Source organism: Paramisgurnus dabryanus, chromosome 11 (assembly GCF_030506205.2).
Source record: "Paramisgurnus dabryanus chromosome 11, PD_genome_1.1, whole genome shotgun sequence".
In the NCBI taxonomy this organism is placed as follows: domain Eukaryota; kingdom Metazoa; phylum Chordata; class Actinopteri; order Cypriniformes; family Cobitidae; genus Paramisgurnus; species Paramisgurnus dabryanus.
Genome location: NC_133347.1, coordinates 4752537 through 4777915, shown reverse-complemented (window position 1 = coordinate 4777915; position 25379 = coordinate 4752537). Strand labels below are relative to the sequence as shown.

The 25379-nt window shown below is 37.1% G+C and overlaps 2 protein-coding genes across 4 annotated transcripts in view; one reads left to right on the top strand and one right to left on the bottom strand.

Annotated features, from left to right (window-relative positions):
- The window catches only part of cux2b (cut-like homeobox 2b), a 194298-nt gene extending 173200 nt beyond the window's left edge, over positions 1-21098 (bottom strand). For 2 of the 3 annotated variants that reach the window (XM_065248261.2, XM_073816201.1), the window contains exons 1-2: positions 20879-21098; positions 17504-17678 (exon numbers count right to left, since the gene is read on the bottom strand). Coding sequence is in view for 1 of the 3 variants with exons in the window: in XM_065248259.2 (XP_065104331.1) it covers positions 13287-13349 (63 nt within the window). In the remaining 2 variants the exon portion in view is untranslated. Of the gene's footprint in view, positions 1-13286; positions 13753-17503; positions 17679-20878 lie in introns of those variants that run through there. The other variant, XM_065248259.2, reaches the window with a different exon arrangement.
- myl2b (myosin, light chain 2b, regulatory, cardiac, slow) lies at positions 18218-24354 on the top strand. The gene is made up of 7 exons (XM_065248265.1): positions 18218-18361; positions 20562-20651; positions 22914-22989; positions 23078-23182; positions 23524-23602; positions 23705-23753; positions 24169-24354. Exons 1-7 carry the CDS (start codon positions 18359-18361, stop codon positions 24271-24273), a joined length of 507 nt encoding a protein of 168 aa, XP_065104337.1. The 5' UTR covers positions 18218-18358; the 3' UTR covers positions 24274-24354.
- Positions 24355-25379: the final 1025 nt, after the last annotated feature.

Here is a 25379-nt window from a genome sequence, read left to right as displayed (position 1 = left end):
GGCGCACCTGTCGTTTTCCCACATTTTTAGGTGCGACATGTGAACGACCACTTAAAAGTTAACAACAGCAGCCAAACATGCCAGATAGTGATGCTCCAATCATAATTTTTCATGGCTGATATACAGATGTTCAATATTTTCAAGCAAACAGACAAGAAGAATGAAAGAGTACATAAACAAGACATTTATTGGCTTTAAAAAAAAAATCTGTAGCCATTAAAAAAAAAATCATTTTTTTATTAAATTTAATTTTTATTTATTTTTATTTTTATAATAATTATTTATAATTTTTCTATCATCTATCACTTCATGGTAACTTTATGGACGGTTTCAGCAGTTACAACATAAACAAGCGGCTTTCGTGATCATCATGTAACTTCCGGTTAACTCTGCGAAGAATAAATAACAACAAAGTCCTTTTAAAGTAGTTTATTTATATAACAAGCAAATAAACAACACATAGATTACCTAGGAACATATTTTCAACGAGGTGTTTGTTTAAGAGTTCAGTTTCAGCAATTAGTCAAATCATTAAACAAACAGAAACCGGAAATAAAGCTTAGACCAGATGCTTATCGCATCACCGCATGTGCGCCCGATAAAACGGTCTATAGCTAAATGGCTTTCGTTAAACTTTTGCAAATAATCAGTAACAAGAGTCCATTTAGAGTAGTTTATTTCTGATAACAAGCAAAATAAACAACAAAAACTACACAGAGCTTACGTTACCATTACGTTACCAACTATAGATCGGCTACCAAACCTCCCTTCACATAGCGGTGATCCATGATCGCGGTCCCCCCTCGTCTTCAGGAAACCAAAACATTTGTTATTTTCGACAAGGAATTTGTTTCAGAGTTCATAATTTCCATCCAGATGCGTAACCATTAAGCGTCTATCAAAGTCTGGCTAGGGGTCAAACTGATCTCTGAAACAAATACCTTGTCGAAATTAAATCGTTTTTTTTATAGTTACACGACGAGCATGGATCACAACTGTGCGGAGAGGTTTGGCAGCCAGGTAAGAATTCAAGGATCTCTAGTTTACACTATACACATTCATTTTACACGTTAAAATTAGCTCAGTGTAATAGTTGATACTCGTTAGAGACAGTATTATATATGAACAAAGGTTATTTACTTGTCAATTATTTCCATTGTTATCATAAATAAACTACTGTAAAAAGAAGTCTACCCGAAGTTGCGTTTAGTCCACAAAAGCCGTTTGTTTATGTTGTTGCTGCTGCCGAAACGGTCTATAAACAAAGCAGGCGTGCGCCAGTGGCGGCTCGTGACTGCTCATCCGAGGATGCGCTAATTCAAAATAAGTGTTCGGATTGTCACGTGTGTGGTTCCCTTTTCCAAAATATGTGTCCTGCGTGTGGAGAGATCCTGTGTGCATCACGTGTTTTGTCAAAGTAAGCGCCTGCTGCACACGCGTCAAAACCGTTTATGATAAAAGAGACGTTCACGTTCCTAAAAAAACGCTAGACACTCCCTTAACATTAAACTCTGATAACACATTAGATTATGTGAGTATTTGGCAAACGCGAGCATCTCTTTTATCATAAACCCTTTAGACGCGTCTGCAGCAGGCACTTATTTTGGCAAGACACGTGATGCAAACACGATCTCTCAAAGCGCAGAACACATTTTTTGAAATGACGAACCACACACATGACAAGCTACACTGTACCCGGTGTTGTGACGAACTTCGCATCGTGCGCCTCAAAAAAAGAAGAAGTCGCCAGCCGCCACTGTCGTGCGCATATAGACGGTTTCATCGGACGAACGTGTAGTGACGCGATACGCGTCTGGTCCGAACTTTACTTCCGGTTTCAGGGTTTTTTAATGGTCTGACTAGTTGCTAAACTGAACTCTTGAACAAATACCTCATTGAAAATAAAAAAATGGTTTGGTTTCCTACACTGCTAATGTCTTAGTATTTTTGTCTTGTTTTCAGTAAAAATATCTAAAAATTCTTAAATTAAGATCCTTTTTCTTGATGAGCAAAACGACCCAAGAAAATAAGTCTAGTTCTTAGACCAAAAATATAAAATTTAAGTGATTTTGTGCATAAAACAAACAAAAACTGCCAATGGGGATATTTTTACTGAAAACAAGACAAAAATACTAAGAATTTTTTTTCTTGAAAATATTTTTTTGCAGTGTAAGTATGTGTTGTTTATTTTGCTTGTTATATGAATAAACTACGTTTAAAGTACTTTGTTGTTATTTATTCTTAGCGGACTTTACCGAAAGTTACGCGTTGACCACGAAAGCCGCTTGTTTATGTTGTTACTGCTGAAACCGTCTATATAAAAGACGCATTTTTAGGAATTATACTAAACGAAAGACTTTTCTTAAAACAATTTGCTTTAAAGAAACATTATTTTAACAACTTTTGGTCCGTAACACATATTGGCCTAAATGAAAAAAACCTGGTTGCTGATCTTCTGTTAGGGATCAGCAGGTTAATCAGTCTATCGTTAACGCCAGATACTATAAATCTTTATCTTTCTGTACAAAGACTGTATCAGATAATGCTAGTCTCATCTAAACCCAAACCCTCACATAAACAGTAATGTTCACCTTAGCAAGCACTTACAATAAAGAGTATTTTAATACGGTAGCAGTCCAAACTGAATATAAAAGGTTCATTAATAATGATTTGTATTTATTCAAGTATGATGCGTTAGTGCTACTTCACTGGTTGGTAAGGATAATAAAAACACATTACACGTGGAGCCACTTACACACAGACACACAATCATAGGGTCTCCTTTATCCCCTGAAGGGCAGAATTGACAATAGAGACCTGAATTATGGTGACTGAAGAACTGCCTGATATAAAAGCAGAGAGAGTGAGAGCATGAGAGAGAGAGAGAGAGAGAGAGAGACAGAAAGAGAGAGAGAGGTTGGATTCAATAAGGTCTCTGTAAAATGAACAAGAAAGCCCGGTGCTCAATACATCTGCCATCAGACAGTCAAAACAAATAAAAGCGGCCCGGCGTACAGGTACACAGCTCAATATGGCCTCCCTCGCTCGGGCCTCGGCTGACAGCGGGAGAAGACACAGCTATATACACCAACAGATGAGCCATTAACTCTCTCTCTCTCTTACTCTCTATCGTGGTGGTTTATGGAGCTTCTATCGGGTTTAGGCGGAAGCTGAGCGCCAGGCCTTCACCTCTCTGGTGTGGTGGAGTAATGTCTCCCTGAAGTTTTGTTAAAACCTCATTATTTACTGAAGTGCCGCCACCATCAGGGTCCCCAAGAGCACCGGGTATTAATATGAAAATGCACAGATTCATTGTCGCGAAGAACCATCAGACTCCAGCGCGGATCGATGGGGGAAAAATTGAAGATCGGTGCTTTTGGGATGTTGTTAAGGATTTAGAGGAGCAACCAGCTTAAGTGGGAAGGGCCGTCATGGTTTTAGTGCATGTGTTAGTGCTCTCTCTCTCTCTCTCTCTCTCATGTCTGTACTCGCCTATAATGCACATGCCTATGTAATGGTGATGTCTGCTTAAGCAAACTCTAATTATTAAAAACATTAATATGAATGAATGTACAATTAATGTTTAAAAAAATTATCATCATTGTAATCCGTTTTCACAACGCTAAGCTGATTTATTAGTTTGTGCCATCAGGTTGTTTTTAATAAACGTTATAAGTATGTCAAGTAACCTACATTATGTTTCAAACAGAGATGGCGATAGAGAGGCAATTGTTTTGAATTACAGGTTTAAAGAGCCCCTATTACATAGCTAAAAACAATGTTATTTTGTGTATTTGACGTAATATAATGTGTTTGCGTAGTTTATGGTTAAAAATATATTTTTCCACATACTATACATTAGTGGTGGGCGATAAATCACCTTCTCAGTGAAATACAGCAATTGTGTAGTAAATGCCGCTCTATCTGAAAGCAGCTGATGGCGATTTACTACTAATCACCGAACCGGCTTTACCTTATGCCCTGCCTCCCTAAAACGCGGTGATCTTCTACAAAGCTTATCGTTCTGAAAAGCACAGTGTCCTCTGATCAGGGCCGGCGTCAAGGGGGGGCATTCGCGAGCAGTGCCCCCCCCAAACAGGGTGTTGTGCCCCCCTACGAAGTTTTTTATTAATTTAATATATATCAAGAATAATTAAAATAAATTAAACATTGAATGTTTCATGACTTTATTGTAATCAAATGAGGAAAAAATAGTTGATATATGTTTTCTTTTATTAAAATAGACCAGTTTCTCTGATTGGTTGTATTGCCGGGTCTCATGCATCATTAGGCTTTAGCATATTTGTGACTTGATACTAGCAACGTGTTTTTTCGCGGCATTTTATGGATCGTGTAAAATATGGATATTAGAACATTTAGAACGAACCAGCACCGCCTGCTTCATCTGACTTCATGAAAACACAGACTGGCTCAAGTTTGTACACGCCGTCTTCAGCTATTTTAAAGGTACGTTAGCATTGTTTTAAATTACGTAAGCTTAAATGTGAAGTGTGGCTATAGACCGTTAACAGCATTACGACGTGATTATGGTTAAGCGGCTTTTTTAAGCTAGGACGCTGTGTGCGCTGCGCTATGAAACCTATTCATTTCAATGGCTTGTTTGTTGTTTTGTCGAGCAAAGCGCAAGCGCAGCGGAGAAAGATCAATAGTTTTGCGCATAGTTTGTGATCTTTTACACTTTATACAGGAAATGAGCTGACAGTCTGTACCAGTTGTATGAGTGTGTGCTTGCACTGTAATTGTTGTTTTAATGTCTTGTTTTTGCAAGTTATTGTTGCTATTGCGTGCCCCCCGTTGGAAGCCAAGTGCCCCCCTGTTAGTTATGGTCTAGCGCCGGCTCTGCCTCTGATTGGCCAGAATACGGCTGAAGTCAGCCAGAAATGTAACGCTACTTACCGTATTGTACTGAATCATGATTTAGTCAGTTGTAAATTCTTTAAATATAAAAACATAGACTACCTACAGACTGTGAGTAAGAAGCAGGCGACATTATGATAATGACTATCGTGTCCACGTCAACAAGCAAATGAAGTAAACTGTTGCCTACAATACGTGTTTGTTGTAGTTCAAGAGAACAGTTTTACGTTGGAGATGATAACTCGTGTCATTTTTACTTTGGGATTTGTACCTTTTGCATATGGTACTAATACTAAGGGTGTCACAATTTCAATTTTGAATCGAAATTAAGTCACAACCTCGAACTTCGAATTAAAAAAATGGAATAGTCGATGCTGCCACACTCTCAAGTCACGTCCGGTCTGCTTGCCAATGGAAAACACACGTGTTGAGTGCTGCGAGTTAACCTCCTCTATCTTCGCTAGCTACAGCCAGTTAAAAGATAGCATAGCAGAAGCAAGAGACACCACGTGAGCTGCTCTTTACATGGGAAACAAAAAACAGCAAGCGCCTCCCGCCTTCAGCTGAACTCAATCAGAGCAAGCGCACATGCACAGCAGAGCGGCGTCTGTGACAGGACCGGTCGTTTCTCTAAACTGAGATCCGTTTAAGTTTCAGAACAACTTATTTCAATTGCATTAGAGTTATGAAAACAGCATTTAAACATGACTTATTGGGGTATAGTCTCACAATCTCATTTGACGGTATAGGGCTGTAACAATTAATCGCGTGTCCCATTAAAAATGCCTGTCTGAAATCGATTCTGTGTTTCACGCACAGCTTGTGTGTGTACTACGGTTTTTTGTCAGTATGAAGTCCTTATCAAGTCTGAGTCGTTTATAGCGTGCATTTAAACAAGCAACACTCGTTAAACAAAATCATTCAAAATATTCTTTATTATCATGAAATACCTGAAACAATTTGAAGAACAGAAATATAAATATCCTTATATAAACATTTCCTGGAATAGCGTTTGTAATGCTACTTCTTCTGTTGCACAAAGGGAGTTTCTGCACGAGAGCGCTCCCTGGCTTTGGGATGCGTCGAGCTTTCACCGTAATATAGTTAAAATTCATTCATTGAGAAAATGCGCATTTACAGCCCTAGACGGTAATAAAAGCACGTTTTTAAGGCGTTTATCTAACAGGAAGTTTTGTTTTATTAGGTTTCAATGTTTTATTAGGGTTCAAGGTCAGATATTATATTTCATAAAAGTCTAGTCGAAAAATGGCATAGCAACCTGTTCTTTCAAAAAAAAAGGTAAAAATCGAGAATCTAATAAAATCGTGACATTAGAATCGAAAATGTAATCGAATCGAGGATTCGGAAAATCATGACACCCCTAACACACGAAGCATGCATTTTTTATATACTAGTCAACATTTGATGTGGATCAAAAAAGTTCATCAAAGTTGCCCTACGACAAGAACAGGTATTGGTTTTAAGATAACATAAGGTTTTGATCCACTTCAAACGTAGACTAGTATAGACAAAAAAAATGGTAAGACTGTGGCTAATGTAGCAAAACCACAGTTAATTTGTATTAATCTTGGTTTAACAAGTAACATTCCTTTTATTTTTTTTGCAAAACTATGGTGAATTTTTGGAAGTGTTGTGTAAAATTACCTAATAAAGCGTCACATAATGGCACCAAAAAGCATTATACCAGAAAGTAATATAACACAGCGTGTAAATCAGCTTACTGTAACTGATTCACAAAAATGAATCTCAATGCCGTTAACTCGCATTGAGACACTGACAGCAGCACCGGTGAGCATCTTGCTGTGCAGATCTGAAGATATAAACCACCAACCCAACAAAACGGTGCCTTCAGTATCAAAGCACAAGCGTGCAGGGTTAATCCAGCAACAGTGGAGGTGAATAGGGGAAAATAAGTGTGGACAGGTATGAAAATCGAGCCCCAGGAGGGTCACGGCGATTAACGCGCCCCTTTATGACAGAGCCGCCCGCTCGCAACATGAATAACAGCCCGACGCGGTGCGAGGCGGCGCTTTATCATTCCAGTCCTCACGCTGAAGTAGCGGCTTTGAAGTCTTGAGCTAATTCTACAGAGGAAGGTTAAACTGCTTAAATCTTGAGTCACTTTCACTTCGGCTCTAATGTTGCCGGCTGAGGGGGGACGTGACTACTGGATCTTCACAACTCAATTTGCGGATGCCGTAAAAGCCTTTTTCTAGATGCTTTTCTCTCCTCTTTGTCCTCCGTCAAAGATTTACAGAGAGAGATGGAATTTCCATTCTGCTTTGATAGAGAGAAAGCATTGTGGTCTGCTGTTTAAAAAGTGTACGGCATTAGGATGTATACCTGCATTGTTTGTTTCTAAGCACATATGAGTTTATAATCGCCTAATTCAACACAGATTAGCTTTTCGATAAAATCTAATGACGGTCAGTGCAATCGTGTGCGGATATGCGTGAATTTAATTACTTTTTATTTTGCTTGCCTAATGGTCTCGTGTATCTGAAAGGATCGTTCCTTATGATTGATAATACATATTCAAAAGCTACTCACTACAACCTAAACGGTAACTAAACTAGATTTTAAAATCAAGTCATCAGTCAAGAAAAACTCATAACTATGCACCAACAGCGCATTTAAGCGACCATAATTTGGCAACAAAAGCAAATCATTTGTCTCCTTACTGTTTTATTTTACGAGTCATCTGTTGAGGTATCATATTTGATTATGCGTTATCATACCGGTTAGTAAAAGTTTCTGAGGAGATCTACGGTTCGCACTCCACCACCGGTCCTTTTATCCCTTCAAATCCCGAGCGCCTTGCAGAACATCTCTAACCCATTTCCAAACTCACTGCTTTTGACAGCGACAATAACGGCAATAAACACAGCCAATCCCCTTTCCCAAACACACACAAACACACACACACACACAAGCATAAAGTTGAAATGAGTCTTTTTCATGGCCGATTGAAATTTCATGGTGAAATTCATGTTCGGTGAGGTCACATGTCGAATGTATTAAAGTCTCGCACTTTTTCAACACTAAAGAGGCCAGATGCATAACGATTAATCGCGATTAATCTATAGCAGAATAAAAGTTTTTGTTTGCATCATAATATAAATTATACATAAAAATACAAATGTATATACACATGTAAACATTTCTTAAATATATACATGCATGTGTGTGCATTTATCTATACAAAGTTGTTATACACATGACATAAACAAAAACTTTTCTTCTGCTATAGATTAATCACGATTAATCGTTATGCATCCCTAGGTCAGACTCCCCCTCCATATTCGCAGAAACGTCCGACAAATATTCGCATACTCAAAGTCTAGTGTAACTGCGCCTTAAAAGGACATTCCACTTTTTTTTAAATATACTAATTTTCCAGCTCCCCTAGAGTTAAACATTTGATTCTTACCGTTTTTGAATCCATCAAGCTGATCTCCAGGACTGGCGCTGCCACTTTTAGCATAATCCATTGAATCTGATTAGACCATTAGCATCGCGCAAAAAAATAACCAAAGAGTTTCGAAATTTTTTCCTATTTAAAACTTGCCTCTTCTGTAGTTACATCGTGTACTAAGACCAACAGAAAATTAAAAGTTGTGATTTTCTAGGCAGATATGGCTAGGAACTATACTCTCATGGCTTAATAATCAAGGACGTGATATTATGCACTGCCCGAAAATAGTCCCCTGCTATAGAAAGTTATTAAGGGGACTATTTTCGGCTGCTGCGTAATATCATTGCGCCTCCTGCAGCCATGTTATGGCAGCAAAGTCGGAATAAGAGTATAGTTCCTAGCCATATCGGCCTAGAAAATCACAACTTTTATTTTCTGTAGATCTTAGTACACGATGTAACTACAGAAGAGTCAAGTTTTAAATAGGAAAAATATTGAAACTTTTTGGTTCTTTTTTAGCGCGATGCTAATGGTCTAATCAGATTCAATTGATTATGCTAAGCTATGCTAAAAGTGGTACCGCCAGACGCGGAGATCGGCTGAATGGATTCCAAAACGGTAAAAATCAAATGTTTAACTCTAGGGGAGCTGGAAAATGAGCCTATTTTTTTTTTAAGTGGAGTGTCCATTTAAACTGTTAACATGTTTATAGTTAACAACACGTCTGCTTTAATGGCGCACATTCTTATCAGCAATATCCGCTAGAAACTAGAAACAAACAGCCGTCTCTTTAAATTTAGAATACATTAGTCAAAGGTTAAAAAATATGTCTGTTAACATAAACATCTTTATATTAAAAGAGCTCTGCTAATGTGTTTGCTGTCCAGACAAATGACCGTGCTCTGCACTGACTCCATATTTCTGTAGCATTCATATTGGTCGACGATGCTCAATGCACTTCAGGACAAAAGATGACAAACTATTTGCAGAGGGATCTCGTGAGCCTGTTCCCTATTGGTCCAAATCTGTCCTAAAAGGGCCGAGGGAGGCCTTTTGGCCTGTCCTTTCCACCAGCACCACAGAAATGCCATCTGGCTGGTGTGAATTATTACAAAGGCAATGGCCGCGTGACCCGAGACCAATGAAAAGCAAGGTCGCCTGCTTATTGCTGCCTGATCTCTTATAAGGTTAAAGGAACTCAACGCTTATTCTTATGAGGACGGTCTATAAAGAAAATAAAGAATGTTTGGTGCACAATATCATTTATTCACGTGGATTTTGACAAAACACCTGCAAATGAGGTTATGATTGGCAAAAACTATTTGAAAGACAGAAACTAACAGTGGGAAAAAGCAAAGTTTGTGGTTTTTATGCGTGGTCTGTTTGTAAATAAATACACAAAGGAAAATGTGCCGTGTTTTAAGTCTAAAAATCTTGAAACGCAAAAATTGCAAGATTGCATTTACATTTTCAAAAGAAAATGTACAAACATTTACAACTAATCAAAGAATAATATCATGGATTAAACAAGTAATTAATCTCACATTATCAAACATATTTATAATTTTCATCACTTAAAATCATTTTATGACAATGTAAAGTCACAAATCACATCGAAACCCGCTATTATTATTATTATTTTGATCAAAAAGACTTGAAATTCATCTTTAATGAACAATTTCCACTGAGATCACAAACGCAACGCCTTTTCACATGGGAATATAACAAAAACACCTCCGAGAATTAATGGCAATACAGGAACTGCTGTATAAAATGATGTAATTTGAGAGCAACCAAAGCGACAGTCATAAGCCACAGACCCCAGCAAAACCTTCATCTGACACAGCCAGACGCTCCGCTCCGTGCGTCGTACAGACCAACACAGACAAAGAGGCTCATAAATCAACTGTCAGGCACAGACATCCCCCCTCTCCTAAAGTTATTCGTCCGATGGTCAATACAAGCGGCCGCGTTTCATTCAGGGGTGGGAGGGTCTCGGGTTAGGGAATAATAACTAATAAACCAAAATTTAAACTTGAACCTCACATTGGCTACACGTGAAGTTTCAGACACATTAAAGGTGCCGCTGGTATGCTTAATATCCTCCATCATTTGACTTTTATCCATGCACGACTGATCTATGGATCTCGGCGGAGTCCAAGTTCAAGAGTGGGTGAGGGGCCTCTAGGGACCGACATGGACACGATGTCCCACAGGGGCCACACGGCACCATAACAAAAAACAAAATACACAGGTTGGATTCAGAAGTGAGAAGCAATGCAAATATTTCATTTTAACGCATTAATTAAAAAAAAAGATGCATACTGGAAAAACTAGTCGTGCGCGACGCTTGGAAAATATTCACTGTGTGCGTTGACATAAGAAACTTCGGCATCCACCAGGAAGATTATGAACAGGCGGATTTGCTTAGAAGCGCATCAGAATAAAACTGTCATGTATTGGATGTGCAATTGTGCAACACGCTTCAAACCGCACGTGCATACAAGTCCGTTCAAATACGAGAGAGGAGAAAACGTAAGATGCTTATGATGCATATGCCGGCTGCACACATATCATATTAAATATGACTTAATCTGTCACGGGCTGCAGGTGAGCACATCAATAACCTGAACCAGGTGCGACCCAAACTCACTCCTAAGACAAAATAACACAGGAGATGGGTATACAAAACACAAGATGCATACAGTATGTTCAGTTTCTTTGGGAAATAATACAAAGCTCACTGCTGTGTGTGTTTTGCTGGCTGATTCATAATAAAACAACAATGACAAATGGGTTTTTAGCTTAACACACACTGTTTAATGTATATGCACTGCAAACTTTGATGTACATTAACACTTTTGATGTACATCTAGCTTCTACAATCAACTTACTCATGCTTTTAATCATTTAAACAAATTATTAATTTAAAACAAACTAAACATATATAAGCTGTTTTTAACATAAACGCATCCTATATAATGTAAAGAACATTCTGTGCAAATATAACCTTGATATCTTTAATATTGACTGAGTGAGGTCATGTCAAAGATTGAAATCAATAAGAAATCAATAATTGAAATCAAGCGTTGATGCTCCTCATCTCAGAATCAGACTTTAGCCTGGATTTCACATTTTAACTTTCCCAGGTAAGTGAAAGACACAGAACAGAGTAAACAATTCCAATATAGGACAGTTTTTAATAATTTTCTATAAACTAACCACAAAGAATCACAATATTGTGACCCACATATCTAATAGTATTACCAGATCCCTCCTGAATCCCATGAACACTCACCTACAGTAACACAGACGCCCGTTCTTCTGTCCTTTAAGAGGACATGTCACCTCTCCGATATTCAGATTTAGGAAATCAATTTGGTTTTGAAAGATCTCTTATGCAGTATGTGTCCTATTACTCTAGTAGAAATATATTTAGCACAACACAGACACTGATCATCACACATCTGTCCAAAACAGATCTCAATGAAAACGTTTGCTCTCAATGTCTATGAACAGATCTGAGGTTCATATAACCTCTGTATGAATGGAAGAGCTGGCTATAGTTTGACCCTCCAAAAACAAACTACAGGAGGAGCCCTTCTCTGGAAATGCTTGAACACACACACACACACACTCGAGTGCGCGCGCGTTAACACACACACACACACACACACGACTCGTCTCTGGTTTGGTTTGGTGTGGCACGCTCTTGTCATGTCTTATGTTACACAGCATCAATCACAGGAGTGAGTCTGTGGCCTCGCGCTGGCCGCGGCTGATATACAAACATTAGCAGGGAATGCAATTACACAGTCCGAGGAGCGCGAACGCAAGGAACGCGACGCGGCAGTCAGAACGCAGATCAGGTGGTTAAAAGGGGAAAATCCAGAACCTGGAACACTCAACGAGCGCGTCGCAGCGTAAACGGACCGTGCGTACTGGCTGGAAGCAACGCGGAGCGCGTTTAAATAGACGCGGTACTGTCACCTGTCAAAACAAAAGCTATCGTCTCTAACGATAAAATATTCAGAATAGCCAACAATGTTTACATTAACTCACAAAACCCCTTTTAATTTAGCATTTAATAGAATTATTCTATTATAAATGTAAACAATAAGTCTAAATGTTTACATTAAGTCACTTTAACGCATATCTATTTATTATGATCCACATAAAACCATACAATTATTGAACTTAAGAATGACAACTTATAAAATGTTGAATCATAACCATAAAAAAATAAATTTCTGGTGTATTATTTCTATATGCACAAGATCATAGGCTATACATAGTCTACATGTGATTCAAGCCAAGATAAATATGCAAACATTAATCTTCTTTTCACACGAGCAATAAACATTTAACCCAGCGAATATTTACTGTTAACACTATTGAATATGATAATAAATAATATGGTCAACAATAAACTTTCCCAAACGCGACCTCTAAAGCTGCGCGTGCACCCCTAGGCGTTTATTAGTAGCCTAAAACACACTAATAAAGGCAACATGAAACACATACATCTGCAAAAGTCAAAGTGTAGGTTTAAAAATAAGCAAACGGTTTATTTTATAAAGTCTCGAGGCGAATAACGCATCGCGCACGTCACCCTTGTGTGGTGTATGAGAATAAAACGCGTTACGCGGGATAAAAAGTTGCGCTCCACAGACGCGCAAAGGTATTAAAAGTTTCCGTTTCAGACAAAGCCAGTGTTATAAGTGTAAAAATAAGGTTAAACGCGGCGTTAAAGAGCATCGGTGCGCGCGGCGGCGCCTCCGCGGCACTCACGCGCTCCTGATCAATGATTGAACCGAACAAAAGGGAGAAGAGGATCAATTACTAATAACTATCAATGCAACAGCAGCATCGCGTCCCTGTAAAGTCACCAATAGCCAAAATGCACGAAACGCAAGGTGCATCGTCTCGTACGCGATCGCGTCGCGCGAAAAAGGTAAGAAATAGCACCAACCTGAAGCCGCCGAAGATCAAATTTCTTCCAATATTGAAACATCGATCCCACATCGGCGGCCATCTTGAGCACGATATTCAAGAGCGGCTACAAGAAATATATGGGCTGGATTCCCCCCGTTAAACAGCGCGGACGATCCACATGGAAAGAAATGTTGAGAAAATAACACTTCTGGAAAACTGGATGCGCACGAGAGCAGGTGCATGCCATATGATTGCATATAGATGCATTAGTGCAGCTGCCGGGATTAACTGGCCATTTGCACTTGATTTTGGGTTTGTTAAACTTATCGATACTGACGTAACGGCCTGATCAATACCGTCTGGGAACTGGAAGGAGAACAACGAATCATTAACCAATGCGCATCGGCGTATGTGTGATGCGTAAAATCATCAAACCATTTTAAGACTTGACTGGAGCTGCTTACATATCATTAACGAGTCGCAAATGATGAGATTTACAACTTTGCATTACTGTATTAAAATATTATTTGAAGAATAAACAGAGATGTACGATGAACCATTTTAAGTGTGCTTTGATTTTTTAAGGGCGTGATATTACCAATATAAAAACGTGTTATTATGCGTTTTCAACCATTTCTGGATTTGAATATGTAAACTGGTAATATAAAAAACCAATAAACCAAACAACTTAGATGTCATGTCCTGATAAATATATGTAAATAAAAACAAATGGCACAAGCTCGCACAGAAAAAGTGCACGTTCAGTGCGTGCTGTTTGTTTTGTTAACATAACGGAGATGAAAGTATGCAATGTGCATAATTTTATAGATATTGGGAACATTTGTTACCTTAGGTATTTGTCTCAAACAGAGATTGCAAATATAATGTTACGTTTTTTCCTACAAAAGATCCTCAAATCATTAATTTAATTGGCAGATAAAGATCAGAAATGTTCTGGTGGGTTTGTGTGACTTGAAATACTGAATGGACAGTTCATATGTGTTGACACGTGCTCCCTCTTGTGGAAGTTTTATTTTCTCAAGTAGCCTTTGTAGATGGACAAACAGCATACACTTTAAAGTCACTGTTTAAATTACATACTGTATGTTGGCCACAAAGGACGTACAGTATACAAGGCCAAAATGTGAGGAAGTTTGTGTATTGCACTTCTTTAAAAACCTGTAATTATTTAAAAAAAAGTTGTTGATGTAAGCAGAGCCAAGCTTTCTCCCAACTTTACTCCACTATGTATTTGTGGATTAACTAGATTTATTTTTCTGTTTAGAAAAGCTGCGTGAATTCTGTGTGTAAAAATGCTCTCTATTACAGTTATCAGTATAATAATGTGTTAAAATGAGACGGTTTAAGAGGTTAGCTGCTCCGCTGGCTCGTGGACTGTGAGCAATTACCGTATGAGCACATCTGTCATTCTCTCAGCTATTAAAACCATAAGCAAGCCTATTTTTAAGTAGAAATGTATTTGCACTTTGTAAGCCACCTACCGGGAATATAAAAGGTGCTTATTAAAAGTTTCTGTTTTATTGCTTTTTATTTATTGCTTCGGGGGAGGAAAAGACTGCATCGGTTTTATAAGAAAGAAATAATATATCTTGTTTTGATATGGTTCACGGTTAAATTTGAAATTTAAATCAGTTCTGATATACCAGCCTGATGCACCGACGCTTATTACTTTTGCTCAAATCTAAATATGTAGATATTTTGAAGATGCAAAGCCTCACCACAAGCAGCAGATAATCTCGAACAGTGCAGAGATTTTTACGAGTCTCTGTGGACACTGGTGCCAGTGCTAAAACTTTTGTATAGTCTATAAATGTGGGATGGAAAATGTCACCATTTTAAAGTAAACATTAGAAGTCATTGTTGGCCTGTGAATATGAATGAAAGTGATACAAGCAAAGAGATTGCATCCGTGCACTTGATGGACTACGGACGGTAAAACTATTTTGGGAATATTGGCGAGAGATGCTGAACTCTGATATATTGATTGACTTTGGTGCAAAAGGCCTGAAAACAGAAGTTTGTTGAGGATGCCATCAGCTGGCCTGAAATGTTTCAGTATTTCAGAGTCGTTTTTCATTGCATTATAGAACAGTGACCATCTTTTTAAGAAACATCACTTCTGTCAAACCCCAAAAACATGCATTTCATGCTTAACATTCAGGAAACATTATGTGCATGTGTCCGAATAACTATCTTTTGTTTTGTGTTAACTTTCACAGTAGTAAGACTTTGAAAAGGTATTTTATATTGTACTGTATTGAAAACTTTGTATGGGGTCATTGTTCTGGCTCTTCTCTGGAAGGTTAAATTGTCTTTTCGGATGTCAGCTCGGCATCTGTAGTGATATATTGCCTTTAAAGGTGCAGTGGTAATCCAGTATTAGTGCACACTGCAGGGTTTGCGTACGAGAGGTCGAGCAGAGGTTGAGTTCCCACCTCTTGAAAACATCATCATCTATCAGACTAAACCTTTGTTTGAGGTACTTGTGATATTGATGCATTAATAGAACTTGGACACTTGGGACATGCATAAAAACTTATCAATGTCACTGCATTATATTGTAACAAAATATCAAAGCAGATTGAATTTGTTTAAGCACAGGCGCACTTGACAATAATGCAGTGATATGTAGATTTGTGCATGTGCTTAAAATAACGTGACACTTTGTGGATGTTAAAACTTGTGCTTACACCTATGTGAACATGAAAGGAACCGATGCGATATACATTCACTGAAAGTAAAATAAATTAGGCTATTCTAGCAGGATCTATTATATCATGGTTTGTTTTCAGGTTGACCGATTGCTTTGTGATTTGAGTGTCCAAATTTAATTGAGGCCACTGTATATACGGTAGGGGTGGGCGATATAGCGGTATTGTGTTCCTCCATGATGTGGATTTTGCAGTATTGATTCCGTTATATTCACAATAATCTGGTTCCGTTGTCAAAAATGGATACATTTCACCATTACAACCAAAAATTTGTCACATAATTCATCCCAAAGAATGTTTGAATCCTTTGGCATCCAAAAGGAAAACAATATCAAAAATAAGATTTTGTTATAATTTATCACAATATTTGTTTTCCTACTATGGAAGTCAATGGTTACAATTACCTGTGTGCTTACCATCATTTTCAAAATATCTGGTTTAAAGAGATTAAAAAAAAGAAAATTTTGTCACCATTTACTTACAACTTAAGTTGTTTAACCCTGTATATCTGGGGCACCATTGACTTCCATAGTAGGAAAACATAATACTACGATTTAATTGTCCAAATTGGGCGATATAGTGGTATGACAGTGATTGCCGCTATTGTGTTGTTTGCGAAACCGTTGATTTCGTTACATATTCACAATAATGTACAATTATCTGTTTCCGTTCTCAAAGATAGATACATTTTCACATAATTCATCCCAAAAAATGTTTGAATCCTTTAGCATCCAAAAGGAAAACAATATTAAAAATAAAAAATTTCTTGTCAGTGGTTACAATCAGGTGTGTGCTTACTACACGCCAAATCTTCAAAACCATAAGCTATTTCTCAGCCTTTGACTCAGTTTTCAATCGCATAAAACACTTCACACAATTCTCTACCTAAAACATAAAGATCTATGAGGAAGTGACTTGCTTTCCTTTTCCAAACACAACCAATCAAACTGCTACACTTATTCACCAGGTCACACAGAGACACTCCTCACATCTTCAAACACTTATTGTTTAACTGATGACTTACCAATCACTGCTTTACTTTACAGTAGTATAGATAGTCCAGATTGGTCAGATTACCCGTTTTGGAAATCTGCACCTACCCCCCCCCCACCACCGGGACCCCACATGCGATTTACTGTATTCTACTGTAAAGAATATACTTTTGGTTAATATTTTTCAGGCAAGCTAATGGTGTAGTTGAGGAATTGAGTGGTAAATGGATATAAAAATACTTCATATCTCCCAAAACAAAGCATTAATGTATAGATGGGAAGTAAATGAAAAAAATGATATATTATTTGTATCATTAAAAATGTATATTTTTTTTGTAATCACTCTTTTAATCTCTGGGGTCATTTTTACCCCCAAGGAACTATAATGTATACAGGAAAATATGGGCTTATGAGGGTTAATTATTTTAAACACGGTGTGTTTTCCATTTTATGAAAATGTGGCGGTTTTAAAGACACAAGGTTTAAATCTGACAGTGAAATATGCATAATATTCATACCAAAATGCTTACTTATCTCCTTGGATTCCATGTGGAACAAAGGGCTTCAACAACAGCTCTCCAATGCAGCCTTTTTCAGTTCACCCCATGACAGGATGCACTTCTTCATTTCCTCTTCGCAGGATCATCTCCAGGTGGTCTTAGGGCGACCAACATGTCTCTTTCCCTGGGGATTCCACTGCAAGGCCTGCCAGGTGACCATTAACAAGATGAGGTCAACATTTTTACTACAATGTTTTTTTTCTAAATGTTTTTTTCATTACTGTATACTATAATATTGTCTGGAGAGTGGAAAATACCCTGATATGAATTTTAGCTCATATCGTCCAATCCATACGGTAACACAAACTAACCGTTACAAACTCCAAAATAAGTAAATGTTGAGCTTCTTAACAATTTGTATCACAATGAAAAAATTCTTTATAGTCAGGTTTTTTATAGTACAGTATAGTAGTTTTTCAGATTGTAAGAAATATTTTTTTTAAGTACTTTTAACTAAGGTTTTGCGGGAAGCTAAATATTCAGGGTTTTTTTGGCATAGCTGTGAAGAACTCATTTTACTAGTGTACAAAAATAACAGCAATGACACAAATTTATAGCTGTCAGTCAAACTAGTGGTCACACTGTAAATTTTAGGAGATATGTCCCAACAACTGTCCTTTGATCTATTAATCCCCATTAATCAGGATTCCTATAATAATCTCTGAAGTCTCCAACAGGCTATGAGGTTAAGTACCATCATGGAAAATTTATTTATAGATTAGGGGGTGTAGATTTATATATTAAATCAACATTTCAACAGTTCTCAACATTTCAACTGTCTCATATCACATCATTACTTTGTCCTGGGATTCAACAGTTACAATAATGGTGAGTATGCTTTGCCTTTTACATTTGCAAAGAATTCACATTTACAGCACTCAAAAAACTGGGTTTGAAAAAACTTGAGGTATCTAATATAAAATATATAACTCGGAGAAGAATGCCAAATCAGGTTATTGAAAACTTTCTATACGTTCATATTCATATAAATGATTGTAAATAAAGGTGCTAAAAGTTCTTCACAGCGATGCCATAGAAGAACCCTTATTAGTTCCTCGAAGAACCATTCAGTCAATGCTTCTTAGAAGAACCATCACTTTCCTACTCTTTTATAGTCTAAAGCAAACTTTATGATGCCAAGGATCCCCAAATATGATGAACCTTTTGTGAGGGACCTACCTAAAATATATTTCAAGTTACATATTTATGCATAACAAATATAATTGGCTACATTTTCAAATGTAGGCTATTTGTACTGCAGTAACTTTGATAAAAAAAAATATAGTTACATAAATACTCTAGTGAGTGAGTAAAAATATATATTTGTCTCTAATATTTTCTGGGGACCCCTATACCTCCTGGAGGCCCCAGTTTGAATACCCCTGGTCTAAAGAACCTTTGTAAATGGTTCTTAAGCGAGCCATTCATCTAAAAATGGTTCTTCTATGGCATCATGTTGCACCTTTATTTAAGTCTTTAGTCTCATACCAACTTTTTATCATTGGTTGAGTTGGTTTGTGTTTGAAAACTATTGTACAGTATAAAATATTTTTTTTCATCAAGATGATCTGAGCCACTTACATCTGTCATGGTCATTCACTGTCTCTGATGTTTTACTTTCAAAACAGGAATAAATAAAAAATTATCTTTTTTTTGTTCTCAAAGAAAGATACATTTTTATTACACAAAAAACAAGTCATATAATTCATCAAAAAAAAAGTTTAAATCCTTTCGCATCCAAAAGGAAAACAATATTAAAAATAAGATTTTGTCTTATTTTTTTCTTCATCGTTTATCACAATATTTCCATAATATTATTTTTCTTACTATGGGAGTTAGTGGTTACAATCAGCTGTGTGCTTACCATTATTTATCAAAATATATTCTTTAAAGGGGACGTTTCACAAGACTTTTTTTAAGATGTAAGGTGTCCCCAAATGAGTTTATCTCTGCACTAAATGGCAGTGCCGTGGTTGGATAGTGCAGATTAAGGTGCGAAATTTTCCCCTTCTGACATCACAAGGAGAGCCAAATTTCTATTTTTTCACATGCTTGCAGAGAATGATTTACCAAAACTAAGTTACTGGGTTGTTGTTTTTCACATTTTCTAGGTTTATGGAAGCAATGGGGACCCAATTATAGCACTTAAATATGAAAAAAGACAAATTTTTATGATATATATAAATAGAAAATTCTGTTATCATTTACCAAACCTCAAGTTGTTTTAAGCCTTTATAAATGACTTTATTCAGCAGAACACGAAGGAAGATATTTTGAAGAATGTTTGTAACAAAGCAGATCTGGGGCACCATTGACTTATATAGTAGGAAAACATAATACTATGGAAGTAAATGGTGCCCCTTATCTGGTTGGTTCCAAACATTCTTCAAAATATCTTCATTTATGTTCTGCAGAACAAAGTCATTTATACTTTTAGTAAACCATCTCTTTAATTTAGCTATGCAATCCTCCAATATGTCAATAATTGACAAATTTGTGTCTGTTCGTACTTATAGAATAAGATCTTCCTCCGTCTTGATTAATTCTTTAAAAATAATCCTATACGAGCTCTGACCTCATCTACTGGACCGCTGGTAAAATATAAAAGCCGTCACGCAGCAGCTAAAAAACAGGCCTATGATGTCATCCAGTAGAAATGCATCTGGCAATGTTTTCCAAATTCTGTGTCTGGAATGTAAATAGTGGAGATTAATCCTGTCTTCATGGGATTATCTATCAACAGGCTCAGAGAGGCGACAGTCAGCTGCAGTTTGTAATCCCACATCTGATCCATTGGCTGAGTTTTCACTCTCTGAGCTAATTATACATGCTAAGGGCCAACGCAAACGTGTGGTGTGGTTTAAATATTTTACAATATGTTACATTAATATAGCATACTTAGTCTGTTGTGAATGTCCACACATACATCAGAATAAATATTGATTTTATGTTAAAGTCAAAACTACCACATGTGATACGGCTTGGGCCTAATATACTTTTATTCAACCTGATGTGTAATATTTTTTAGGCACCCAAGAAAGCAAAGAAGAGGGCAGAAGGTGCCAATTCAAATGTCTTCTCTATGTTTGAGCAGACACAAATCCAGGAGTTCAAAGAGGTACAAACTGAATACTTGTTTAACTCTAATTGCTGTGCCAATGTTCTTACTCATGGTTGTTTCACTGTGATGTCGAGCATTCAAAGAGCTACGGCGAGATTCCCGTATGTGACTTCAATATGTCATCGCTCATCATCGCTAGTGAATAATTCAGAATCTGTCAGTAACGATTAGCATAGCGGAGTGATTTACACCCTGAACACACGCACACACACACACACACTAACCTGCTGTCAAGCCTACAGAACGTGTGTGGAAAATGCAGCAGGACAGACGTCGTCTCTGGTCTCAAAGCAACTGTGAAAAGATCACGACAAACAGGATAAGCATGATTCTGATCCGAGATGGCAGTGATGAGAACGTGCAAACAAATGCTAATCATCTCTTTCTCTCCACCATCCTCCCTTTTCTCTTCCTCTTTAAAATAAAATGTGCTTCACGATGCCACAGAGGAACTGTTTTTGCCTGCATGGTTCCTTATAGAACCTTTAACATCTGAAGAACCTTAATTTTTTCGCTCCTAATAATATAAAAAGGTAAGAAAGAAAGCTACTTCTAAGTAAGGGATAATGTAGACAGCCGGTTGTTATCGCAGAATTAAGCCCAAGAGCTGACACGAAGCGTAGGGTGTTGTATCACAGTGAAGGGGATTATTTCGCGATAACAACCGTCTGCAACATTATCCTGCATATTACACGGATATAGTAAAGTAAGGAGTAAAGTAAGGAACATTAAATATTGATTTGAAATATTTTATTTGCTCATTTTAATGAATGTGAGACAAAGACGTTCAAATGTCACAAACACTAATCATTTGTAAAAAGATATTAAAAGTTATTAAAAGACATAATTACATTTAATTTTGGTGTAATATTAAACTGTACCTGTCAAAATGATTTGCAGCATCCGGGTTACCGTGTGTTAGTAGTTTTCAAGGGTTGTTATCTGGGAATAACAAACCTGCAAATGTAGCAATTGGCCAATCAGAATCAAGCATTGAGCCGTATAATAAGAACTGACTGAATGGTTCTTTGAGTAACCACAAATGGTTCTTGTGCCCAAACTTTTTCCTACCAAGGGCCAAAAAACTACTGAGCCCCTAAGGTGACATTGGAGTAAAAAAATCAAAATTTTAGTTTCATGTGCTCACGTAAAACTTTCATGTCTTCACGTGAAACCTTCATGTGCACAATTTTTAAAAAGTTTAGTTTCATGTGCTCACATGAAACTTTTGTGCGCACACATGAATCTATCGCGTGCGCACGTGAATCTATCAGGTGAGCACGTGAAACTTTTGCTTTCACTTGCGCACGCGATTGTTTCACGTGAGCACGCGAAACTAAACGTTAAAAAAAATTCTAACTAAATAAAGTTTAGTTTTGCGTACGCGCAGAAATCTATCGCGTGCTTGCGTGAAACTATCGCGTGTGCACGTGAAACTATCGCTTTAAGTTTCGCGTGTGCACGAGAAACATTTCACGCGTAAACGCGATAGTTTCACGCGAGCACGCAAAACTAAACTTTATTTAATTTTTTCTCCACGTCCCCTTAGGGGCTCCGTAAAAAACAAGCCTGACTGAGGGTCGTATAAAAAATAAATCAGCAAACATTACTCTGTTTATGCATAACTAAATAATTTTTACATTTTCAGTGTGCCACTGCCTCGACCTCTCCATTATTAACATATAGTGCCTAAGGTTGTTGAGTTTCATGACGCATGCTATACACCTTCAAGTATGCTTGTATACTTTTTTTTTTTAATAATTCAGTTTAAATCCTTGGATTTCATTTTAATTTAAATTTTGTAAAGTACAAATAAAACAGAAAAATAGATAATGGTTTATTAGAAATATAAACATCTGTGTTCATTGACGTTTATCCTTTTTTCTTATCTCACCTGGCATGACGGGGCAAATTAAAGGTCATTGCGGGTTAACTTTGGCACCTCTGTTCTATGGCATTGTTGTGAAGTACCTATTAAGCACCTTTATTTTGAAGAAAATAAATGAAACAGATGTTATAAATATGCAAAGAGAGCACATTTTGTAAAACAAGTGGGGTTTGGTAAAGATGAATAGTTCACCCCCCCAAAAAAAAACATTCTCATCTTGTCACTTTTTACCGTATTTTTTCCGTAAAACACAAACAGAAGGAATCTTCATTACATCTGTCACGTTCCAAATGGTCCCCACAGACCATTCAACAGACACAATGTGTCCCTGTCTCTCTCACACTTTATTCTCTCTCTTTTATCTGCCTCAGGCTTTTACAATCATGGACCAGAACAGAGATGGCTTTATCGACAAGAATGACCTGCGGGACACGTTCGCAGCTTTAGGTAATCTCTGCTGTGTGTCGCTGTCCTTTAGCGTGGTTGCCGAATGATCTTTCTGACAGCGGTTCTGACCTCTGACCTGTCTCCACAGGCCGTCTGAACGTCAAACAAGAGGAGATCGATGAGATGCTGAAGGAGGCACCAGGACCCATCAACTTTACCGTCTTCCTTACCATGTTTGGAGAGAAGCTAAAAGGTAAATGGTGTAGTGAAAACAATTCAAACAAACAATCCCAAGTCAAAATGAATCCTGCCAGAACTTCAGGATCTTATCATCCTACTGTTTGGATAAGGCAAGCATCACTGTTACTTTAACGTTTGAAGTAATTTAGAAATGTAATTTCTTTCAGTCATTTCATCCTATTGGAACTCGTAATAGCCCTACTGGGAACAATGAGCTCGGAAAGATCGTGTTAGCCTATATGAAAGTTCCCATTAGGATTGGCTCCAATTATTACAGAAAATTCCAGTAGGATTTCTGTGCAAATTCGTTTTGGGAAGTTTTGGTACGAGTGCTCAAACCTCTCTCATCATTAGGAGCGGATGCAGAAGAGACGATCCTGAATGCTTTCAAAGTGTTTGATGCAGAAGGAAAGGGGACGCTGAAAACGGACTTGTGAGTTAAATCATAATAATGGCGGATACGTCCAATAAGCCTTTGCTAAGAACATTTAGATCATTTCAAAAATATTAAACAAAATCTTATCTCTCCCATCAGTTTGACACAAGTGTTAACAACACAAGCAGACCGATTCTCTCCAGAAGAGGTTTGACATCTCAAGATCACTTGTTTGATGTGCCTTACACATTATGGAGCGGTTTCACAGACAGGGATTAAACTAGTCCTAGACTAAAATAAATGTAAGAGCTGTCCAAACAATAAATATCTTAAAATACATTTTGCCTCAAAATGCATGCCAATAATGTTTTTAGTAAGGCATGTTTGTTAAAACTAGTTATATTTCCTAATTAAACTAAGGCCTAGTCCTGGCTTAAGCTTATCCCTGTCCGGGAAACCATCCCTCCATAGTGTTTTTCCAAGTCACAATGACATCTGTATTGTAAAGAAATGAAAAGTGAGAATTAGTAAGTTCAAATTTGGTTTATGACTAGGATATTTCTACGGTTAACTACACATCAATCAGTAACAGCAAATTTATTTTTAACCCATCTTTTTTTTAGATGGATCAGATGTTTAGTGCGTTCCCCCCAGATGCAGCAGGTAATCTGGATTATAAAAATCTGGTCCACATCATCACGCATGGAGAAGAGAAGGACCAGGAGTGAAAAATCTCCCATACATCAAATTTACAATTTACAAACTTAATGATACACAATGACAAATAAAAATGTGTGCAGTAAAGTCAATCATTTTGCTGTTGTAATTTTGCATGATTTGATGTAGGCTTGAAATGTTAGAAAAATATGACAAGAGCGTTTAAAAAAAAAATTTAAATTGTGAAAAGGTTTATGGTTAGCATGATGTTCATCACAAGTCTTTACTGACATCTACTGGCTCAGTGATAGACTTACACATACTTACGGGATCACTAATATGTGAAGTCATTTTTTGTAGATCTGTCATTTTAAATGAAGATTAAAAACAAACAAAAAACAGTGGAAATATAATACAAATATTATCATCTGTTGTATGTATGTGTTGATGTATGGTTTGTTAGGATAGTATTGTATTTGGCTGAGATACAACTATTTGAATATATAGAGGGTGCCAAAAAAATCTAAATATTAAGAGATTTGCCTTTAAAGTTGTCCAAATGAAGTACTTGGCCAAACAAATTACTAATGATAAATAAATGTTTTATATATTTACGGTAGGAAATTTACAAAATGTCATAATGGAGCATTAACTTGACCTAATATTTTAAATGATTTTTGGCATAAAATAAAAAAATATAATTTTTACCTATACAATGTATTGTTGGCTATTGCTATAAATATACCCACGCAACTTATGACTGGTTTGTTGTCCAGGGTCACATATACTCTCTGCTGAATCAGATAAATAAGTAAATCATTAAATGTAGGTTTAATGACACTGAATAATCACAAATGTAATCTTTTTTGGACCTTCATTGTCAGTGATCCATACTTAAGGCTAAAACTAAAATGATTTCAAGGCAAATCTTTACCAAAAAGAAAAATTCGACTGAGGTCATCTTAGTTAGCTCAAATGGGATTATGCAGTTGACAGAAAAGCATTCAACAGAAAAGGTTACATATACAAGCACACTTTTCAAGCGTCATATTTCACAAACACACACACACACATACATATATATACATTCAAAATAAACTTGATTTTTTTTTGCATAATGTGTGTGTGTGTGTGTGTGTGTGTGTGCGTGTGCGTGTGCGTGTGCGTGTGCGTGTGC

Bases quoted from the DNA above. Each gene is read 5' to 3' on its own strand.
- myl2b (XM_065248265.1), top strand. The intron at 20,652-22,913 runs GTACAAACTGAA...TATCTGCCTCAG, and splicing joins AAATCCAGGAGTTCAAAGAG to GCTTTTACAATCATGGACCA. The intron at 23,183-23,523 runs GTAAATGGTGTA...TCTCATCATTAG, and splicing joins GTTTGGAGAGAAGCTAAAAG to GAGCGGATGCAGAAGAGACG.